Raw genomic sequence first — 22090 nt, 5'->3', positions numbered from 1 at the left:
AAGAAGGTAATATATAGTTGGCAAGCTTGACTAACCTCTAGGAATATTAATCATCAGTCTTTTAGGACATTTAGGTGGCCTAAATCCTTTTCTTTTTATCATGAATGTAAGACCTCTTGCACCAACAGGGCAATTGAAAAAGACAGATTCAAGCATTTGTGAAAATAGGAATGCAATTGCTTTAGGGTAGGTTTTTCAGATGCAGAATTGATGACTTCCTCCTTACATTTAGATGCAAGGATTGCAGGTCTCATACTTGACACTACATTGCAGGACAGCTTGGCAGAGCCACATGTCACTTTTTGCAAGATAGGCAAATTGTGAGACTCAAGGGCCTTTCACTGAACAGCTCAGCAAAGTGCTCATTTTGCAGCCTGTGCCTATGTTTTTTCTTCCCTATTCTCCCTTCCTGCCCAGTACATCTCTTATATACAGAGCTCTGTTTCTAGAAGAATTGTAGGGGTATGACATTTGAGAAATTCTTGTGGGCTGCTGGGGAGGGTCATGTGATTGATTAGCAGTGGGTTTGCTTTTTTTTTTTTTTTTTAATTGGGATTGTCAGCAAGTGCCAGGGTATGACCTACTGCTACTGCTAGAGCTAACAGATCAGCCAGTGCCTGCATATGGAATGGCAGGTGGACATGCACTTGTCACTTCCACACCAATGTTGCTCTTTAGGCATGTTCAGGAGTTACACCTGTTTAAAATAAATTTCTCCTTTTCTTACTTCTTACTGGACAGATGGGTTTGTTACGTAGTGTTTTGGTCTTTTTTACAGGAGCTGCTAGTAAAAGACAAATGGTGTCTTTAAATAAACACAATTTTCCATAGAGGAGAATGGATGTGCTGTCTAATACTAACAGCAAAACAAATACTCAGGAATTAAATCCTGTATGTGATGGAATTTACTGCTAGCTGACCGGTTCAACAGCAACAATGAACTAATCTTTAGTGAATTAATCTAAAATGTTAATATTGCTATTTAATTTGTATGGAGTTTTCTCTCCAGTTGTTTTCACTAATTGAACTAAATTATTTCTTTTAACAAGATATACTAAAAATTTATTTCTTCATTTATGGCATAAATATGCGAGTTACTACAAACAGCAATGTAAATCATATTTTTTGAAATTTATCAGATCTAAAGACCTAACTGCTAATATTTTCAGCAAGTAATTGCTACTGAAATCCATAGACATTAGGAACTTCATACCACTGAAAATCTGACCCATGAGTACTTAATATGGTGCAGATATCTTATTAAGGGCCAGAGAATAAAGGCAAGTAATTCAGATTAACCTGGTACCCTTGGAAGAATACTCACTAGTGATTCTTAGCACTAGAAAGAACATCAGAAGGAGAAAGGCATGTAACTTTCTTCATTATTACTTTATTTCACTTTCCAATTTGAGAAACAGCAGTTAAAATATTTTATTAAATTACCCAGGACAATAATTATATCTTGTCAGAAGCACTGCTATGCTTAAACATAGTAAGAAATCATCAATCAAAGCTTAGAAGTGGGTAGAAAAATAGGGTCTGTCTCTTTTCACAGATGCAAAAGATCTGTTTGCTGTTGTTCTACCTGGATTAACACATTTGCATTAAGCATAACCGTATTTATGCTGCCAGTTCCTGGAGTAGAAGCTCACACAGTCTCCTGGAAGGTGCTGACAAATAGCTCTGCAGGATAGAAAAGAAGGGTCTGGTGCAAACTACACTTGAGTAGTCAAAAGCACTCGCAGTTTGCTCTCATGCTTGCTGTTCTCAGAAATCTGCCCTGCAGAGGACAAACAGAAGCAGGTGGGAATGACAGGGGGATTACTAATGTTATGTTACCTTTAGCTGGCAAAAATGGTGACCATCCTTCTCTGTTTCCTATGAGTTAATTTACTGATGTTTTCAGAAAATGCATCCTTATCTTACTAAAAGGAATTAAATGAACTAGAATTCCAGAAAAACCAGAAACCCAACTGATGGCATGTTCAGGTTTGTCTCAAAGCAGAACTGGTTTCAAAATAATATGGCTGACAAGTTCAGCAAATGGAAAGGGTAAACAAACCCTGTGGAGCAATGGCAGCCTGTGAAAAGAGATGCCTAAGATGGAAAAGCCTGAGGGAATAGGCAGGATGTAATGGATGTGGGACTCAAGATATCTCTGTTTTGCAAGCAAAGCAAGCATCAAAACACCAGTTCTGTTTGCAGAGATAGTGGGAAAAGAAGGCAAGGGAAGATTAGGCTGAATTGTAACAAAAAGTGTGATGCCTGAATGCAGAATTAATCCCATTAAAATTAAATTCTGCTTCATAAATGCCTAGCTCAAATCTCAGCCAGATACTAAAAAGTGACATGACTAAAACTTTTCTAAAGGAAGCCAAAACTTGGCAGGACTTGCAAGATGTGGAAAAGCATAGCTCCTTCACTGGGCTGGCTTTAATCAATGATATTCAATCATCAATGCCACTTCTCTCCTAACAGAAAACTTCTTTTTAAAGTAGTACTTGCACATGGAGGGGAGCAGTAACATGGAAAATGTTTTTGTGTGAGTATAGCTGCTATCTTACACCAGTGGAGGACCTGTGCCTTTTTGAAATCCAAGTTTAAAAGCTGGCTGTTAGGAAGCCTCCTGCACCACCACATTTCTGTCTCCTACTATTGCACAACTGACTGGCACAAGCTACCCAACCCTCACCTCCAGTGCCTGAGCTGTTTGGCCAGCCTGCTGTTTACTTTCCTGTGCAGACCAGCTAATTTTGCATTGCCATAAGGACTGGGAAGCAGAAGTGTCTGTGATCACACTGGGTGGCTCCTTCTGTGTTTGTTTTCAGAAGACAGCTGGCAGGCAGAACTCTGGTGATAACCTCTGTGTCTGTCATATCTGCTGATGCTGCTTGTTGTACTGGCCCAGATCTCCTCAAGTGCTCCAGCCTCTGAACAGTGTGATTTTCAAATACTTACATTAAGGCCTATGCCAACAAGCCACAATCTCACCCCGTGAACTCATAACTTTTTATAGCAAGTGAAGGCAGAACTGAAGCTTAATGACTAACTGAAGCTAGCCTAATGCAAACAGTATTTAGCTTATTTCCCCAAAGATACAATCCTAGTGCTATTATTTTTGCTGAACAGAAAAGTTATCTAAGTCCAAATTAGTGCTTTAAAAGCAAAATTGTAAGAAATGTTAGTTTGGATATGTTGGTGGAAAATATGTTTGTAGATATAATTGGATTCAAGTGAATATCTGAAGTCCTCCCAGTTTATTTCTCCTTAGCCTCTCAATGGACAGTTTCTCTGAAGAAGCTGTGTCTTCTTTCAGCTGATATAGATCTCCCAGTCAGCATCAACACTCAGGGCTAAGTTTTCCAGTGTCAGTACAGAGGTCTTCGTATCATATGTGAAAACCACTTCTTTTTTTTTCCCATCTGAACAGGACAAAAGAGTTTTCTATTTAATTAAAGAAGAATAATTCTGAAACACAGCTACATGTGACTCTCTACAGTTTTTAGTTCTGACTGTCCCTGCCACTGATGGAAAGGATTGATTAAAAAACAAGTAAAAGTCAAATCTTCCCAGCACATATATAAGAATGCAGTGGAATAAGAAAGCAACTATTTATTTTTTTCTGATCTTTCAAACTATGGTACATCAAACTATGGTACTACTCAAGAATATTTCTGAAAAAAATCACCCTGGTTTCTGCACAGGTGTTCTTCCAAGCACCCTTGACAGGTGGAGGCAGAAAGTCCATTCCCCCATGACTCTCAAAGTGAAAGGACATGCTTGGAAAGCAACCAGAAATTGTGAGCCCTTCCTGTAGATGCTACTGCCTATCCTTATGGGATACCTCATAACTTCTAGAGATCTCCATATAGTCAGGAACTCCAGAGCTTTTGGGTGAGCATGGAAACAAAAGAGTATATCTGGGTTTGTCTGCAGGTTTCCTGTTCCTGTCTACTAGGAACAGGAAACCTGTTCCACTAGGCAAGCTGACAGACCTGAGCAAATGGGCTTTCATTTGAAGTGCCATCTTTGCTCATGTTCTGTGCAGGACAATGTTGTCTGAATGTGTTCATTCCAAACCACATCTACTGATGTATTTATCATCTTTCCAAGTCAGTATTCTCCAGTTCTGCATGTAGTATTAGTGGTGAATAGCTGCTGGTTCCTTTCACTAAATTCTGTCCTTGATATAAAAAAGTAGCAAAGAAAGCTAAACAAAGAGGCTTCCTATGCTGTAACACTTCCTTTGCAGACCTGTCAGTTTGACACCTCTAGTGAATGGCAGCAGAGCAACAGAATTTTAAAAAATGGTAGTAAAATAGAAGTCAATTCATTACCCTTGGCACTGGCTGTCACAGAAGTGGGTTGCTTTCCAAATCCCAGAATTATCACCCGTTCAACTACACATGTAGTGTGGTATTGTCCACTTTCATCTATGCAGCTGAAAGAAGAAAATAATTTCATATACATCAATTTCTTTTCATCAGTGTAAGTTCAGTACCACACAACTATTATTACTTCATTCTCATCCTGAAAGCTCCCTATACTGGTTTCCTTTCCTCTATTTACCTTTCTCTTAGAAACAAGCAAAATTTTTTCCCATTGTCAGCTGATTTGTTCACTGCATATCAGATTTCACAGTCAGAAGAAAAACAGTTTGAGAAGCTATTTTATGGCAAACAGCACAGCTTTGAGAACCAGAGAAGTTTTGGATTTTCAGAAAACAGTAGTTAAAACTCCTAAATATAAATGTAAAGCTAATTTTAACATTTTTTCAAGTAGGATATTTCAATCTGAGACAAAATTATGTTTCATTTTGTAACTAATTCAATTTTTATTAAAAAGCTCTAAAAAACCTCAAATCAAATCAAAGTGTACCTCTTTTTTAATGAACAGGATGTTATTAATATCAAAATTACTTTTTTTCCAACTTCTAGATTTGCTAGCAATTTAGCAACATTTTTCTTTCCCCTCCTGAATTTTTAAGTTTTTCAGATTTCAGATAAAGAGATTTGAAGTACATTTTTAACCATATTATACAAGGTAAACTCATTTTGCTCTGTGTTAAATTTTGTAGCTTTAGGATCAACTCCTGCATATTTTTGAAGCTTGAAGGACTAAAAAACATCTGTAGAATCACCATTTATGCACTACACAGCCCTCTGTGCAATATACCTCAACAGTAAAAGTGTTATAGTGACACATTTGGCATCTCTTTGGCTTTTAGGTTTTGTCACTGAGCCTCTGCAGGTGGTATCCCCTTGTGCCTCCCTTCAAGTGTTTTTCTTCATGCTAATATATATGGTGAATTTGTTGATTACTTTGGGAGACTGCAGTGGTGTGGTTTTGGTTCACAGACAGAAGCACTGAATATCTCAGGTTGGAAGTGACACATAAGAAGCAAGCCAACTCTCTGCTCCTTGCAGGACTACCTAAACCTAAACCATGTGGCTCAGATCATCCTCCATATGTGCTTTGAACTAGGAAAGCTTGATGCCTTGACCACTTCCCTGGGGAACATGGTCCAGTGACTGACCACCCTCTCAGCAAAGATTATGTTGGAAAACAAATCTTAGAAAATATAAACACTCCAGGTGTTGCATACTTGCAAATTTCCTGATTTATCTGTTTTGTCTCTCAGATAGGTTGTACTCTTTCTAATGACTGACTTTATATTTGTGACAAACTGCAGAATCTTGAGTTTGACTAGACTGAAACAATAAGAGACAGCTCAGTATTTCATGTGTTACTGCCTTAAGACTTATGTAGGACACTGTTTACCTCTGCAGTTTTATGACAGATTGTGCACACTCTCGGACTTCACTAAGCAATAGATGAGACTAATATTGCTATATTTGAACTAGAACAGGCATTTCCAGTGACAGTGTGTTGGTGGCTTTTGTCCCCAGTTGCTGTTACCTGGAAGAGAGAATGTTCTTGTGGAAAGTGAATTTCCGATACAGGAACTGCTTCTTGTGGAGATATTGAAATGAATGCCCATCATCTACGTAGAGCTCACCTGTGGCACAGGCCTGTGAAACACAGACAGAGCACAAATTAACAGCAGCTTATATGCTTCATATTGAAGGCGTGTGTTTATTTTTCTTTAGCAGCTTGTATCCCTGGAAGGCTCAAGCAATCCAGCTCTGAGAGTGCTGGACATCCTGGTTTTGTAAATTGATGCAGGTGCCATGTGTCACCTCTTCATTAGCAAAGACAGTTGTAGGAAGATCCCTCTCTGTGTCCAAAAGGAAGTTTGTGGCCTGTTCATTCTCTGCTCCTCCCTCTAAGGGACTAGACAAGGGCTGAAAAAAGTCAGAAAAATATTCTGGCTCTGCTGTGCTCAGACAGTCATGCTTAGAGGGGACAGCTGGGGAGAGGTTTGACTCTCCTCAAACAGCACAATTGGAGAAGAGCCACTGGACACTCAAATGTAGATGCCATTGTGCTGATCAAACAAGCAGCAAGGGCCTAAAAGGTCAGACGGAGTAGAAGACATCTTTGTAAAAAGGGAATGCTATCCCAGAGTACCTCTGCATCTAAGGCCACGTGGAGTTCATAAGAAATATCTATCATCCATTCAGTGGATTTTCCAGCTGCGGTCTTCAGAGGTATCACAGTGCCCCCCCGCTGGAATACAGGAATCTGCAAAAACACAAAGCCAGGGCAGCAAGGTTCCTGTACTTGGATAATGGAATTTTAATGAGGATCAGAGATAACAGAAGTTTGCTCAACTTAGAAATGAACTTTTACCACAGATATGTGAAGAAAATCATTCAACTAACAATGGTCATAATATTAAATTTCTGTATGTATAGAAGCAAAATAATTTTGCTTGGAAAAGTAACCCTTATATCACCTCACTTTACCACCAGGGCACAGTAGGGTTTAATCTAACAACAGAGGAGATGGTAGTTTTATACAAAAGCTATTTTAGATTACATTTCTAGAAGGAAATTGAACTGTAACTTTTCTGATTCTGAATATTGACAAAACCAAACAAAAGCTTGGGGTTTTTTTCTGCTCCATGAAAGTAGCACTTTAAAACAAAACATACATTCTCCAGTGTTACTGGGATCTTCACTGTGCCTGCATCTTCCATTAGGTTAAATTTTCTGAAATCATACCAAATCTAGAAAAAACAAAATAGGAATGAGCATGACACATGCCAAAATCTGTTCCCTCTGTAGATGCAGTTACTTTCCTTAACTTGTCAGTATTCCTAACAACCTATTTGATAGGCAAGAAAAAGCATTTACTTTTTAAATTAAATGATCTTCTGGATGAAAAGAATAAATTGTAATTTATGAAGCACAAAAATAATCTGACCTTTTGCATAATGTCTTTTATGTCTTAAAGCATCTGGAAGTGCACAATAATGAAACGCTTTAAAATATTTTTAAAATATAATTCTTGAAAAAGCATATTTATATTGAAGTGAAAATTGACAACAAAGTTGCTAATAACAGGTAACAAAAGAGAGCTGAATATGACTCTCCCATGCACCACACTTGGCAGCAGGTTTAACTACTTTAAGTATGCCAAGCACTCAATTGCCACAGAGATCTTGATAAAAGTATTTTCCTTAACTTGTCTGGAGAGCCTAGTCTGTTTTTCTCGTTAAACTGAGAAGAATTCTAACTGTTCTCAGGTGCATTAGTGGAGTCACAAGGCTCTGCATGGTCTCATACACTCCCTTTTGCTGCTTACTCTCTAGAGTCTCAGGCTTTCCTTTAGCAACTATTTTCCTCAAATAATTTCCCTTCCTTCTCTTCACTGCTGCTGTAGCCAAATGCTCTTTGTAGGTGTGAGCCACTTTGCCACCCTGTGGATAAATACTTTTACTTCAGAGAGGAACTGCTCTCTGTGTGAGTCAGTCTTTGCTATACATGTCCCAGGCTACTGAGGCTTGTCTTGTTAAAATCTCCCTCACCACAGTTTCCCTCTGATTTCCTTTTGACCTTTCTTCTTTTTTTCTACATAAAATGAGAAGTTTAACCCAAAGAGAAATACATGTAAAAAGGAAATTGACAGTGTAGGGAAGCTGTTTCATGGTGATTTATGAGCAAGCTTTGAAGGGAGATTTAAACTGTAGGTGACTTGAAATTTGTGCAGCAGCTCATGGAAAAGCAAGAAAGCAAATTAACTGTGAGCCAAGCAAGCAAGGAATCAAGATGGAAGGAAGGGCTCAGAGTGGTACAGCATGGCCAGCCAAGACTTGCCACTTGCCAGTAGTGCTCAGCAGTTATTAGATGGGAGCTGGAAGGTTTCTGCTTAAAATATTTATTTGAGCTGAACAGTTGAGCAATTCATATACATCCTTACCTCCTCTGACCCTGGAAACAGAACTGTCACTGTCTTGGCCTCTTTCTCTGTGACTGGATGCACCAACAAAGCATTTCCTGCAGAAAAACATGAACACTGCTATGGTCCTCAAGGCTGCATCTCCCCAGAGCGGAATCTGTGTGCTCTGGGGTTGTCAGCCTCCCACAGCCATTCCAGGAGCTTGCTTGGGCATGCCATATGCTGAGGTTCACTTTCTACTGAAGAAAAAGGCTTGTGTAGTGGGCTGATGGCTGACTGACTTCAGCAGCCAGCCATACCACAGTAAAAACCAATCATGTTTGCTTACTACTGCCATTATTGAAGCAGACTGTGATCTTAGCTGCTCCAATGAACTTGGTGTTTCAGGTCAAAACCGATCATGGTTTTTCAAAGTGACTAGTGAGATACAACTGAGTTTTTGCACCTCTAATGTCCTCTGTTTTCAAAGTGCTGTTAAAAGTAGGTCCCTTAAAGAGGTCTCAAGTTCTATATTCAATTATCATTTTTTAAGTCTTGGGCAGTGTTTTTATATTTTCTTTTTGTCATGCAACACCTCAAAAATATTTAACTCAAATTGCAGGGAATAAGACACCTGCTTACCCAGCATGTACTCATTTTCCACATCAAAAGTTTCAATTTTCCCTGGAAACTCTATCCAGAGAGACCTGTAGAAAAGAAGGATAATAGAATTCAGTTACATTTTTCTTTTCCAATCAACCTGTTCAAGTCTTTCTGAGATTTTCAGGCTCCATTTTCTCCCTCTCTTTACAAGGCACAGTTATCAAGAACTGAAGATAGGGCAAGGTTCTCTTTTGTGTCAGTGACTCAAAGTGCCCCTTTGCCCCTGATGAGAGTCCCCAGTACATCATGGGTTAAGACACTCCAGTATACCTATTTTTCATCTGTGGCATTGATTTCTTCCCTCCTGCCTTCTTCCTTCAACCTTGCACTACATATGCCTTCCTTCCAGCAAAGGAGAGATGAATGAGCCTTTGTGTCCCATGATGGCCCCTGATGGGCTAGTCCCTGCAACACAGTCCTTCCTGTTCTCAACAGCTCCCTGCCGCTTTTATAGAAAGTCTTGCCCTGGCCACACCTGAAAAACCTGCACCACAAGCTCATTTTCAGTCTTTCTCAAAAAAGAGTAGAGTAATAACCATCTGGTTATGGAACATGAGTTGTATATTTAAAGTCTGAGAGATTATGACAACAATAGCTTGTTAAGAGACAGGGTCTGGGTTTCTTTACACAAAAGCCTGGCTCACCTGCTCACTCACAGGCATCCATTGGTTCACTGCAGTCCTGCTGCTCGTGTGCTTGCTAATGAAACACACTTTCCATTCTGCTTGTTTCAGTGAGAAAAACACAGTTCCTCTCTAATTCTGTACCTACTGCAGCAAATTTAGCACAACGGAAGTGTGATTTAATACTGCGGGCAGCTCACCTGCCAACAAAAGCTTCATTTCAAGAAAGACAGAAACCCACTGTCTCTGTCAGTGCATAAAACAGGTGCATTTACACCTACATACGTGCAGACACTCGCACTACTATGTCTGTAATGCAAATTATCTTCAAAACTCAAACCACTCAACCCTTGTCAAAAAGACCTATATATTTCTAAAACTTATGATATGCATCTGCATAACAAAATATAAAGGTAAATGTGAGCAAAAGAAGAGTTCTAGAGCAACTGCAAACACACAGATTATAATCTATACCAGGGAGATTAATGACATTAATCTCTTCCTGAAAGAAATGCTGCATTCAGTTCCATAGAGGTACATTTTAAAGAAGTTAGAGAGCAACAGAACAAGTACAATTTCATTTATGTTCTAGATTATTAAATTCTCTACTAAGAGAAACATTATAAGCAATACTGCAGGAAAAAAATGATAAAACTATTAATATGAAATAAGATTTTATAACAGTAACAGTTAAGCAGTAACAAATATTCTTATGAGAGGCAAAATGGCATTTACATTGCTAGGTCAACAAGTTCACAGTCCATTAAGCACTGTTTTATGTACTGGTTGGACTACTATGTGATGGTCTTTATCATGATGAAAAGTTTGAAGCCCAGACTACTCTAAAAAGTTCAAAGACTGCAATGTGTTTATTGAATTAGTGTGTTCCAGGTGTCATTTGGGAAAAAACTGAGAGCCCTAACAAAGCTCGCAGAGTGCATGAAAAGAGAATTCACTATCAGAACTTTTGTATGTTTTTCTCCCTTTTAAAAGTCAAATAACTAACTACAAAACTAAGAGGTGGTAATTTAACCTCCCTTCTCCAAGTAAGCTTCTTCAGATACCCTCGAGGCCTCCTGGCTCATGCTCTTACCTCATGACGGGTTCAGCCGCCGTGTGTGCCCGATAGAACAGAGTGTATAAGTAGGGCAGGAGGACGTAGCGCTCTCTAATGGCTCTCCTGATGATCTGGGTGTTCTTCTCCCCAAAGAGCCACGGTTCGCGCCGTTTGCTCTCCATGTTAGAGTGACCTCTGAAGAAGGGCTGGTAGGCTCCCGCCTGATACCAGCGAACAAGTAACTCTGGCTCTGGATCTCCAATAAACCCTCCCACATCAGCTAGATATTGCGCAGACAAATAAAAATACACAGTTTTGGAGATTGCTCTGGAAATCTGACGCTCTCCTCTAACAAACATTCCAAGTGTATAAATCCATGCATTTCACAGTTTGTTCACTGTTCTGCTGTTAGGCAGCTGCTTGTCCAAATAAGAGTAAAAAACTGGTGCAACAAGTTATGCTTTGAAAAAAAAAAATAAATCAAGAGAGGTTTTGAAGGCTAAGTGAGTGATTTTCCCAGGGACAGAGCACTGTCAGCGATGCTGTGAACAAAACACTACCTGTGGACTGCTGCTTCAGATGGGACACAAACACTGCACAAAAGTTAGTGGAGACATGATGATGAGAGCCAGGTTTCAGGCTTCTGAAACCAGACTAATCTGCAAAACCACCTGGAAATGCAGAGGGCTGTTGAGCTTTCCACCGTCTGTGTTGAAGTCTACCTTGGGAATACAAGCTTGGTGGCACCATTTACGCACAGTGAGAAACACATTACCTCCACAGAAGGAAATCCCTGCCATGTTGATGGTAAGAAGCATTGGAATGGATATTTTCAAGTAACTCCACTCTGCCGTGTTGTCTCCAGTCCACACTGCCCCTGGAAATACCCAATTTCAGGATTATGCAGAAAAACTGAATGTATATCTCAGTTTATGCTTGCAGTTAAGGAAAAGAGACAAGAATAATCATTAACTACTTTGGAATTCCTGTACATTGCACCTTTTTTTTTCTTTATACATGTGTGCTCCTGATATAGGCAATAAAAACAGGTATTGATTTATCACAGGACACAGACTGCTGATCTACCTTTGACTCATACACACATTTCCATCCTCTCCTGATTTTTTTAATCACTTGCACTCTTATGAGTTTACCACATCAGTATTTCTAAGACTGTTTCTGTCTTCTGACAGAGAGTTTCTGTCCTCTCTACACTACTATCCATCAAACTTAAGAGAATAAAGCAGTAAGGAAGGCATCCAGCTAGTCCTTACTAACCATACTTCTGTGATCCAGCAAAGAAAGATCGTGTGAGGACAAATGGTCTCTCTTTTCCTGAAGAACGTCTGATGAGTCCTTCTGCAGTTGCCATTTGCTGAAAATCATGAATAGAAAAGTCAGGAAGACAAACTCTTTAATTAGGGTAATTTCTACACTGTCTTTTTAGCCCTTCTAAGGCAGAAAAACTAAGTTCTGTACCCAGAAATAATACCTATTATTAAATAACATGTTCTTACTAGAATATACGTGAACAAAAAGATTCAATAGTCACAGCAAACATAATTTACATTACTATAGTAGTAAGGCACAGATGATGTCACATTTTCTTGTGACCAATCTCAGTTTATTTCAAATACTGCAATATCCAGCAGAGTTTCAGGCCTTGATGAAGGTTACAGAATACCCCCTACTATGTGAAGTACCACATCACACATACTCCTTGATAATAACTGCTGTTTGTGTCTCCACACACTCTACCTGGTAGAATCCGTAGAGGTTGTGTACTTCCCGATGCTCCCAGTTGTTGTAGTGCACTGCATCTTTCTGCATTGTTAGTTCTGCCTCCTTGAAGACTGAAGGCTCATTCATATCATTCCATACAAAAAGGATATTAGTGGATGCCTGTGACACAGGGCTTCAATTAGGTCATGACAGAGTCAGTCATGTGATTTTGAAGTGTTTATCTCAAGTGGGTGTCAGACCAGTCTGGAGTATGAGTAGAAACAGCAGCACAAAAGCAAGACTTGGTAATTACACTTCTCTGGTCACTTGAAAGCCCCCAGTCATTCATCTCATCCCTCGTACAGGCCCTTCTAGTCAGGGTAGCAGCCTGCAAACCCACTGGATCTTTGCAATTCTCACAAGACTCAGTAAGCACTCACTATCCCTGCTTTCTGGTGAGGGAAAGAGGTAGGGAAAAGAGAAGTATAAAACAGCCATAAGGAAAAACCAGAGAAGGCCAGAGGTGAAAGCCGGAGACAAAAAGCAGCATGGGAGGTGTCTACTATGTATGCCTACGAGAGAAGTAATTTCAACAACTCTACTGCAAACCAGAACTTTGAAGCAGGGTGAGGGGAACTGGAGGTGTGCAGCAATGGTCACCCAGACACTTTCAGCACTAGGCAGGAAGGTCAGGAGGAAGTGACTAAGCTGTGAGAATGCACTCCCACATCACTCCTTGTGTGCTATCATGGTAGTAAAGGCTGGAATAGCAGCAGCTGTTTTAGATTACGCATTCTTAAAATGCCTGCAGTTTGTTCCTTATATTGCTGCAACTAAGAGTGCATGTTCACTGGTGGGATATGGGCTCCAATTGGCTCAGTGTAGATAAGTCCATGGAGAAAATCCTTCTGTGGTACTTCAGCTTATCAAGGTACTTTCCTACACACAATAATAGAGCTACAAAGGCCAACAACTTTCTTAGACAGTATCTTCTCTCTTCCCCCTTTTCAGGCTTTCTGGGATATATAGATCAGAGCAAATAAATACAAACCTTGTATGTTTTGAAGGCAAATTGATCTGCATACCATTTTCTCACTTCCGGATTGGTGAAATCCAGGTAACAAGAGGAACCTGTGGATATTGGAGATCCCAATTATTTATCTGATTTTATGAACATTGTCTTTGCACCTATATACAATGGCCTAAAGCTACAATGGTTTCCATAGGCAGCAATAATGTAGTTGCTATTTTTTCTGAAATTAAAGCTCAAGACCAAGTTCCACGCTGACTTGGAATTCAGTACACCCCTTGCCACGTTGTGAAGGTCAACACACTTAGATTCAGGAGGTCTGAAGTTCAGCACCATTTAAGGATGTCTGCTACCAGTTTCAAATACATTCACATGTGAACAAGTAGTCAAGGAAAGACATCACCAATATTCTGAGCTCAAACAGAAAAGTGTCACTGAGAAGCTCAAGAACTACATCCTACCATGCTACTAGAAGTTGTAATATTGATTTTTGCCATAATCATTCCTTTGCCAGGACTGTGGGCTTCCTGTCTTTAAAGAAGGGAGACAACCTCCTTTGCCTCCCTGCAATGGCATCTTCTAGTGAAACACAAAATGTCAAATCCCTGTGTTACTCTTGAATCAAAATCTTCCAGATCAGGTTCACTAACTTTCACCCAGCCTACATAAGCTGTGCTCATTGCAATGGACCAGACTGCATTTCTGTGTTCAAGACAAGCTGAGAAGAGGAATGGCTGCTCTCATCAATAAATCCAACTCTTTTAGTTCTAGGCACTGGGACTACTAGCTGAAGATCCAATAGATATAACAGAGGCAATCTATACAGCTGAGGCAATCAGGACATGATGATATCAACCCTCCCCCCATTATTATAAATTATATTAATTTTTAATATTTATTATAAGTATTAATATTTACAATAAATGCAAGGATTTGAAAGGAATATAAGAATTCAATTCTGCTTCCATGCATCCCAATTAAACTATTCTGCAAAATTTTTAAAATGAACAGCTTAAAATATAAAGACACTGTTTTTTACCTGGCCAACAAATGCCCTCAAAATCTTGCCCATTTCTGTCTTTCACAAAATATCCCTTTTCTTTTGCCTGTGCATACAAGGTATATGAGGGATCAACCTTAATATGAGGATCTATGATGACCACAAGCTGCCAGGGTAAGAAAATAAAACACATAATTAACATCTGCTATGCTTAATAAAACAGTAAGAGCTCACTTTTGATAAAAGACAGAGAATTACTTCATCTCAGGTAAAGAAGAGAGCTGCATCTCTAGTTTTAAAAAGCAGATACCAGTTTTTTTAATATAGACATATGCGTTAGACATATGTACAGGACCTGAATTTACAAGGAGTGCATGAACTCACCCTTCTGAAATAAATTACAAAAGCCATTGTTTCACATAAAAGCAAGTATCCCAACACCGAAAAATATTCTGTTTAATTCACTGCTGTATTCTGTGAATGGGAAAATATCTGACTTCTGTGTTCATGTGCCTGCTTAATATCATATGACTTAAGACAGTTAAATTCATTTTAGTGCATGTATCATACAACAGCAACAGGTATTGTATTTTGCAGTTACATTCTGCTGCTTTACTGCAGAGCTGAGAAAGTACTAAGCTCCAATTGAGAGATTATAAAACTTGAATGCTGTTTCAACAATCCCCTGTTCACTGACTTTTGGCAAAGATCAAGCATTAAGCAATTCTACAACTCAGTAATTCCAAGGAAAATATTTTAGCTGTAAAAACAGAAATACAGAAACACAAAGAAAAGCTGAAAGAACCACAGAAGCTATCAGTGGTGAAAGCTCATGTTAAGAAAGATTTTCTGCTGTGTTCATCAATAACAGCACTGAGATGCTTCTGTAAAATGGAGTTTCACACGGGTCAAATTTAGCTGGATTGTCAGGATACAGAACAAACTACTAAATAATAAAATGGTATGAGGAAATGAATTAAACAAGATAGATTGCAGGCTGGAAGCATCACCAGATAGCAACACAGTCTAATTTATTCTGTTGTAGTTCACCTGTTTCCAATACATGAAGTACAGAGAAATCTTTTCTTTCTTCCCGCAATATTATTTACCTTGCGTTTTTTCTTCCTGAGATGTTCTTGCATCTTTCTGGGGTTCTGGAATTTCTTTTTGTCCCAAGTAAAATACCTCTTGCCATCTGTGTGCTCTATATCCAGCCATATGACATCATAAGGAATGTCATGTGCATCAAAGCCAGCATCCACTGCCTTGACATCTTGTTCATCTTCATAATTCCACCTGCACTGATGGTAGCCCAGAGAAAAAAGTGGGGGCAAGGCTTGAGTGCCTAGAATGAGTATATGAATGAAGACAAAACTCTTAATAAATTCAATCCTTCCACATTATAAGGTGGCATATCTTGATAGTGACTGTCAGTTCTAGCCCCCTGTGTTTCACCTCTTCATCTAAAGGTGCAGTTTCAGATAGCAGTGATTATGCTGGCTTCTCAATTAGAGGCAAGTTTGACCAGCTGTGAATGCTAGGGAAAACAAGGACAGAGGCCTGTCTTCACAAAGCACGAGCCTTTGATCTACAAACTGCAGTTTGGGAATAACTGGCCTCCTGCACACAATGAGCTAGGTAAATATTGACCCACCCTTGGGTACAGCATGTTCCTCAGACAATCTCCTGGGTAAGTGTGCCATTCTGACTCCAATTATGTGAGTTATTACCTGTCAGTTGTGCAAACTGCTTGAAGATATCAAATGCAGTGGGTCCCATCAGCAGGAAAACATCAATGATCCCACTTTCTGACATCCACCGAACATCAGTTAGAGGCACTGCTCTCTGCTTAGCAGTCTCTGCAGCAGATCTGGATGGAGTGTGCTTAGAAGGAAAACAAGGTAAACCTGAACATCTCTCTCTATCAAACTTCTATTCAATGAAGGAGCAAATAGGGAAACACACAAAATTCATTAACACATACCTGGCAGGTATTATGAATACACACTGAATGTTTCTTATATATCCTTCACAAATTCTTTCCCTTGCATACCACTTACACGAAGTAGAGTAATAGGTAATGAGAAAAAATGGGTAATGAGTGGCAAAATATTAAAGCATTTCTATAATTAAGGACTGTGAATTTTCTGTAGGATCTTTGAGTAATATCTATATCATAAATTAAAAAAAAAAATTAACCACATAATGCAGTGCTGGAAAAGCAAGATTTGCTTGTCATTGTTTCAATTTTAACAGAATTCATATGTTTGTGTTTCAAGAGTGAGTTCCTTTCCTGAACATTTTATGTTTCTTCAAGGTCAATTACATTCCACAAAAGAATGAGCCTGCTAAGCAGAAATCTGTGGCAATTCTAAGAATTTAAACACTCATAAAAATTTCTCAAATCCAAGTGAATGTCAAGATTTTTGTCCACCTTTTTTCTGCGTTCTACATCCATCTGTGTAGATTTTTTCTATGTATTTTCTCTCTGTTTCCTCCTGTAGACCTGTTAAGATACAAGATCTATAACTTGGCTCTTGAAAGGAGTGATCTCTTTGTTCTTTTAGTTTAATACAACAAATTTAGCAATAGGGAGGACAGGAGGAAGAGACTGACAATTCTTCATTAGTGAGCAAAAGATGAATCTCCAATAGTGCTATATTCCCATTGGCTTGTCCTGAAGTGTTTTCTTTTGTAATTTAATTCTGAGGAAAGTGAATAACTCTCACCTCAGCTACTGCCTTTGTACTAATATCCACCAGTGTTTCTGAAGAGTTCAGCCAGAAGATCCCTGAAGTTCTGTTAGGCTTGTGTGCTAAGAGAAGGGGTACTGAACCATAAATACCTATTTTGTCATGTATCTTGTGGCCGAAAATATCCAAATTATAAAGACGGTAGGCATCACCATCACTAGGACAAACAAACAGATGTGTTTGTTACACGTAAGCATCTTGCACTAGGCTAGTTTTAACTCTATTGCTGTCTCACTAAACCTGGTGAATACTCAGTGAGTGCTCTGTGTTCTGGTCTTTTGTTTAGCATCCAGAGCTGAAATATGGACTGCCTAGATTACTGCTTCTTTGCTTTGGTTCTCACTGTCTGAAGCAAAAAAGATTTTTGCTGCCAGTGAGACTACGGTGCATTTGCTTTAAATCCTAAAATATTATTTCTGAACTCTCCCATCCTCCCACAGAATTGCTCTTTTATGAGTTCTGCTGAAACATGACCAATCCTGAAATTCAGAAAAAAACTGCATGGAAAATTGGGAGAGAACAGAAAAAGGCCATTCATGAAATTGCACACTAGGGAAAGCAGAACGCCTTACTCCACATGGATAGGGGTTACAATTCAACTAACTAAAATATTAAACTACAATATACACTATATGATACACATATCTCAAGCTCTTGTCTGCACTAAATTATTAATACAATGTTATAGCTCTCTCTTACAAAACAAACAAAAAAGGACACTGCATTCACTAGCAATCTGATGCCTTGACACCTTTACCTGGTGTTTTTGAGAAGAAGTGTTTCTGTGTGTTGTGGTATTCCATAAACATGGTCATATCCATGTAAAGAGAAGTCCATGCCTACAGAAGTAGGACCTGTGGAAATAATATTAAATTATGAGAATGCAGAGTTCTTAGGCTTATCTGAAAGGAATAAAGCAGAGCAACCTACCTGGATAAACCAAAAGAAAAAAGGCTTTAATGTTTCAATATTTAAGTCTTTCATGTTTCCTTTCAACTTCACTTTCATTAATGCTTCTGTTCTATGTTTGAAACAGATTTTATTGTATTTCTTTTGATTTTGAACTTCTTAACAAGATAAAATAAATCACTTTGACAGAAAAAAATCTCAAATCCATGTAATCATGGGTCACTTCTTTATTCAGTAGTGAAACTGCTTAAAATTATCTCCTGTTTCTATCCCAGTACCTAAAAGCCAAACTTTGCAAACAGTGGACTTCAGGATGTGAATTGTCTCTTTCCCACTGGTCTTTTCAGCCTCAGCCAGGGGAGTAGCATGCACTAGAGTCCCTACCAGTGATATCATCCTGTCACACTACTGAATCCAGAGCAACTTTTGGCAGGCAACCAGAGATCCTGCAGACTGACAAGCAGCAGTTTCAGGATTAGAATCTGATCATATGGACTTTATTCCTCTGACACAGAAAACACAAAAACATGATGCTGGCCTAAGACATGAGAAATAGCATGAACAACAAGGGCAACAGCTTCCTGCCCTCTGTGTCTTGACTGTGAACTGAGGAAGTTTCTGCCACCAAAAGAAATTGCTTTCAGACTTTCCTCCTCCTACTGCAGCTGCTGGGTAGTGCTGGTTGCTACAGAAGTCTGCATGGTAATGGACAAAGTTAACTAACTTAGTATAGAATACAATGGGATGGACAGCAGATCATAATATATTTTGGTAATTCATAATTTAAGTTGTATTTGAACTACTGCTGTCATGTGTCTGTAACCTTTCTCTTTATCACTTAAGGTTGCTCAGTATTCCCTTTGGTAGTCCACACTTCAAAAAAGTTTCTTTGTGACAATTATTAATGCTTAGATATCATGATTTCTGATATGTCATGAAAATAAACTACAGGTGAGGTCAATGTTATGTACTAATACTAAAAAAGAAAAGAAAAAGGAAATAATATATTGTATACAATATATACATGTGAAGTCAGACAATGCAGATGGTGTTAATGCTGTGTCAGAAATGGCATACACTGAGTTGATGAAATGGGTCACATTCAATGAAATGGGTCACATTTAATGTGTTCCCTCTTAAACAGAGATCAAATGAATATTTGCAGTGTGTTTGTCAAGTTGTTACTCATCACTGATTTCTGATTAAAACAAAGTTAGGGCAACAGAAAAGCAGGAGCAAGCAGGACATTGATAAACATTAAGCAGCTAAACAGCAAGCAGACAGAAATATGAATGAACATGGGTATATACAAAACAGTAAAGCTGTTTTCAGAACTAGACTGAGACTTACCATGAGCTTTGATGTCCAAGAAACTGCCAAATTTCTCTTGCCAGAGACCTAGATCCTCTTGTTTTTCCTGTACAAATAGAAATAGCTAAGCCTAGCAAATGAAACTGTGCACATCATGTAGTTTTAAGAAAAATATATATATTCACATGAGATTTATACTGGGGTTTTTTTTTTTTTTTTTGCCACATATGGCTAATATAAATAAATCAAAAACACAAATCAGATTCAGCTCCAGGAATTTACACTGAAGAACTGATGTGTATATGTTGTACACAAGCAGTCTGCTACAGCATAAAAGTAATATCTGAGGTCTTGGATAGAATCACAGAATAATAGAATAGCCCATTTTGAAAGGGACCTCGAAAGATGAGCTGGTCCACCCTTTAATGATAAAGGGAGCCTTGATGAGATTATCTAGTAGCCTGTCCAAACAAATCTTGAAAACCTCCCATGACTGGGACTATGCCACACCCCTGGGAAGGTTGTTCCAGTGAGTGATTATTTGCATTGTAAAAAAAGTGTTTCTCCTTGACGTTGAATAAATTTATATAATGCATGGGTAGGACCAAACAGAAAAAAAAACCCCATACCAACAGAAACCAACCCACTCCCCCAAATAGTAAAGGTCAGACAACAGAAAAAGCTCTTCAGACACTCTGGAGTGTCTGTAACTGATACTTTTAACCTCCTTGTGTCCTGTAATTCATTGTTGGAGAATTCACACTTCTTGCAGTGCCTTCCCTAGTTTGCTCTTCTACATTCATCCCACAATAAGTGGACATGTCCTTTTGCAGCTATGTGCTCTCCCTGGCAGAAATCAGAGCTCAAACATAAGTATGCTGAAGGCAGCACAGCTCCTGCCAGTTATAACAGGATAGCAGAGTAAGCAGCCATCTGCTCTGCAGGGGGCTAAAATTATATCCCAGACATAGCTCAGCCTCCTGGGAAAACTGCTATGTGCCTCTATGCACTGCCAGGACCTGGTCTATTTTAAGAGAGAATTTTATTTCTGTATTAAGCCTGGATGTATGTGGAGACATATATTTTGACTGTTATAAAAAAAGTCTTGTTCTTTTGAAACTCTCTTTGCCATGAACAGGGAATTTGAAAATGACAAATATCACCACAAAGCTCCCTTTTACACATCTACTCCAGATCAAATAAGAGAACAGAAGAGAAATAAATTAGTAATAAAAAGGCTATAGAAAAACATTTTTGTGCTAAATCTACCTGACTGATGCCTTCTACTATGTGGTAAAACACATAAACCTTCCTTCAACTATGAATTTGTAAAATATCTCAAAATGTTATACCAAATCCTTTTTGAAAGTGGTTCGACTGTATTTGTAAACATACTATGGGGCAAAATGAACATGTAATTTAATTTTCTTTTACAAAATATTCCTGCTGGAATTGCAGTAAGTATGGGTTACCTTAGAGGAATCACTTGCTGCCCCCTCATTTTGTGCTGTAGGTTTTCTAATGGAAACAAATACATAGAAATAATCAGTTTATTGTTAACATAAGCAAGGATTTCAAACAGAAACTTACACTAGCCCCATGCATGCCTTTAAACATTAGTAAGACTTTTAGTGCAAACTTGGAAATCATTTCAATATTCAATGCCTTAAAATAACTTTCACTCAATACTTGAGTTAGGTTGACTTCTTGGCCTTTCATGTTTATTTCTATCTGCATCACCATTTTACCTGCCCAGAAGATCCTCACTTCTTTTTCACCCTGGTAAGGGCTCTTGATTTCAATGTTTCAAATGATGCTCCACAAGAGAGATGCTCGCTATGCCTATTTTCTAATCATGATGTCCTGCACTGTTTCTCATCCTTCCAGCACTTTGTAGTGTGATTAACCTATGACATCTTGCAACTAGATGGCACATTGCAAGTTGAACAAAACTTGATTTCTAGTGAGTAACACTTACTTAAAGAGTAAATTTAGTAAGAAAAAATATGAAACTAATAACCTCATCATACTACCATCACTCATTCCCAAGAAAGGCAAGGGGTACCAGGATATTTTAGTGTTTTCAGAATTGGCCATTAAATTAGGTTAGCGTTTTGCACATGGCTGCTGCAAGGGATTAAAGCAGCCTGCAGATAACTCATCTAGAATTTGTTTGTTAAAACTTTCCCTTGTATTTACTGTACTTATAAAGTAAAAGAGAAGTCATGTTTCAGTGCATAAGAGCTTTCAGAAATTGCAGTTGCATTGTTTATTTTCAGCTACAGCACTACCAGTTTGTACAATGACGTGATAGACAAATGCTGTACCTGTCAGTGGGAGGTGGTTGTAGGTGCTCAAAATACAACAAACCATTGGAATTCACACTTATAACAGTCTCACCCTTGGACTGCAGCTCAACTTGGAAGGGGTTTGCTGTGATTCGAAGTTTGTATTCCTCATTAACACTTGACAGTACCAAAATACCTGCCTCCTTGTGGGAAATGAACAGTCTGACAAATGAAAAGCAACAACAGCTTTATATCAATCAGCAGCACATGAAATCTGCTGTAACTAAATAACAATAGATACAAAAGATGGGCTAAGAATATCTGCATACATTACACAAACCTCAAGGCTAATGTTGAGCCAAAGAAGGCCAGAAATACATGCTGTGCTCAGGGTTCACTGCATAGTGCAACAAGCGGCTACAGAACTGCCATGAAAACTATCTAGAGCTTG

At 38.7% G+C, this 22090-nt stretch overlaps 1 protein-coding gene across 1 annotated transcript in view; it reads right to left on the bottom strand.

Moving 5' to 3' along the window:
• Positions 1–1370: 1370 nt before the first annotated feature.
• GANC (glucosidase alpha, neutral C) overlaps positions 1371–22090 on the bottom strand; it is a 24286-nt gene continuing 3566 nt past the window's right edge. Inside the window, exons 5-24 of the mRNA XM_041420445.1 lie at positions 21679–21861; positions 20824–20869; positions 19391–19457; positions 17889–17985; positions 17108–17288; positions 16109–16262; positions 15488–15723; positions 14418–14544; positions 13400–13479; positions 12385–12528; positions 11905–12001; positions 11402–11503; positions 10663–10906; positions 8926–8990; positions 8326–8402; positions 7058–7132; positions 6532–6645; positions 5920–6032; positions 4338–4441; positions 1371–3422 (exon numbers count right to left, since the gene is read on the bottom strand). Of these exons, the coding sequence (XP_041276379.1) occupies positions 3313–3422; positions 4338–4441; positions 5920–6032; positions 6532–6645; positions 7058–7132; positions 8326–8402; positions 8926–8990; positions 10663–10906; positions 11402–11503; positions 11905–12001; positions 12385–12528; positions 13400–13479; positions 14418–14544; positions 15488–15723; positions 16109–16262; positions 17108–17288; positions 17889–17985; positions 19391–19457; positions 20824–20869; positions 21679–21861 (2416 nt within the window). The 3' untranslated portion in view covers positions 1371–3312. The remainder of the gene's footprint in view (positions 3423–4337; positions 4442–5919; positions 6033–6531; positions 6646–7057; positions 7133–8325; positions 8403–8925; positions 8991–10662; positions 10907–11401; positions 11504–11904; positions 12002–12384; positions 12529–13399; positions 13480–14417; positions 14545–15487; positions 15724–16108; positions 16263–17107; positions 17289–17888; positions 17986–19390; positions 19458–20823; positions 20870–21678; positions 21862–22090) is intronic.

This window comes from Onychostruthus taczanowskii, unplaced genomic scaffold (genome assembly GCF_017590055.1).
Source record: "Onychostruthus taczanowskii isolate IOZ18803 unplaced genomic scaffold, ASM1759005v1 scaffold1, whole genome shotgun sequence".
Classification (NCBI taxonomy): domain Eukaryota; kingdom Metazoa; phylum Chordata; class Aves; order Passeriformes; family Passeridae; genus Onychostruthus; species Onychostruthus taczanowskii.
The sequence above is the reverse complement of the archived record's forward strand: the minus strand, read 5'-3'. Positions and strand labels throughout refer to the sequence as shown.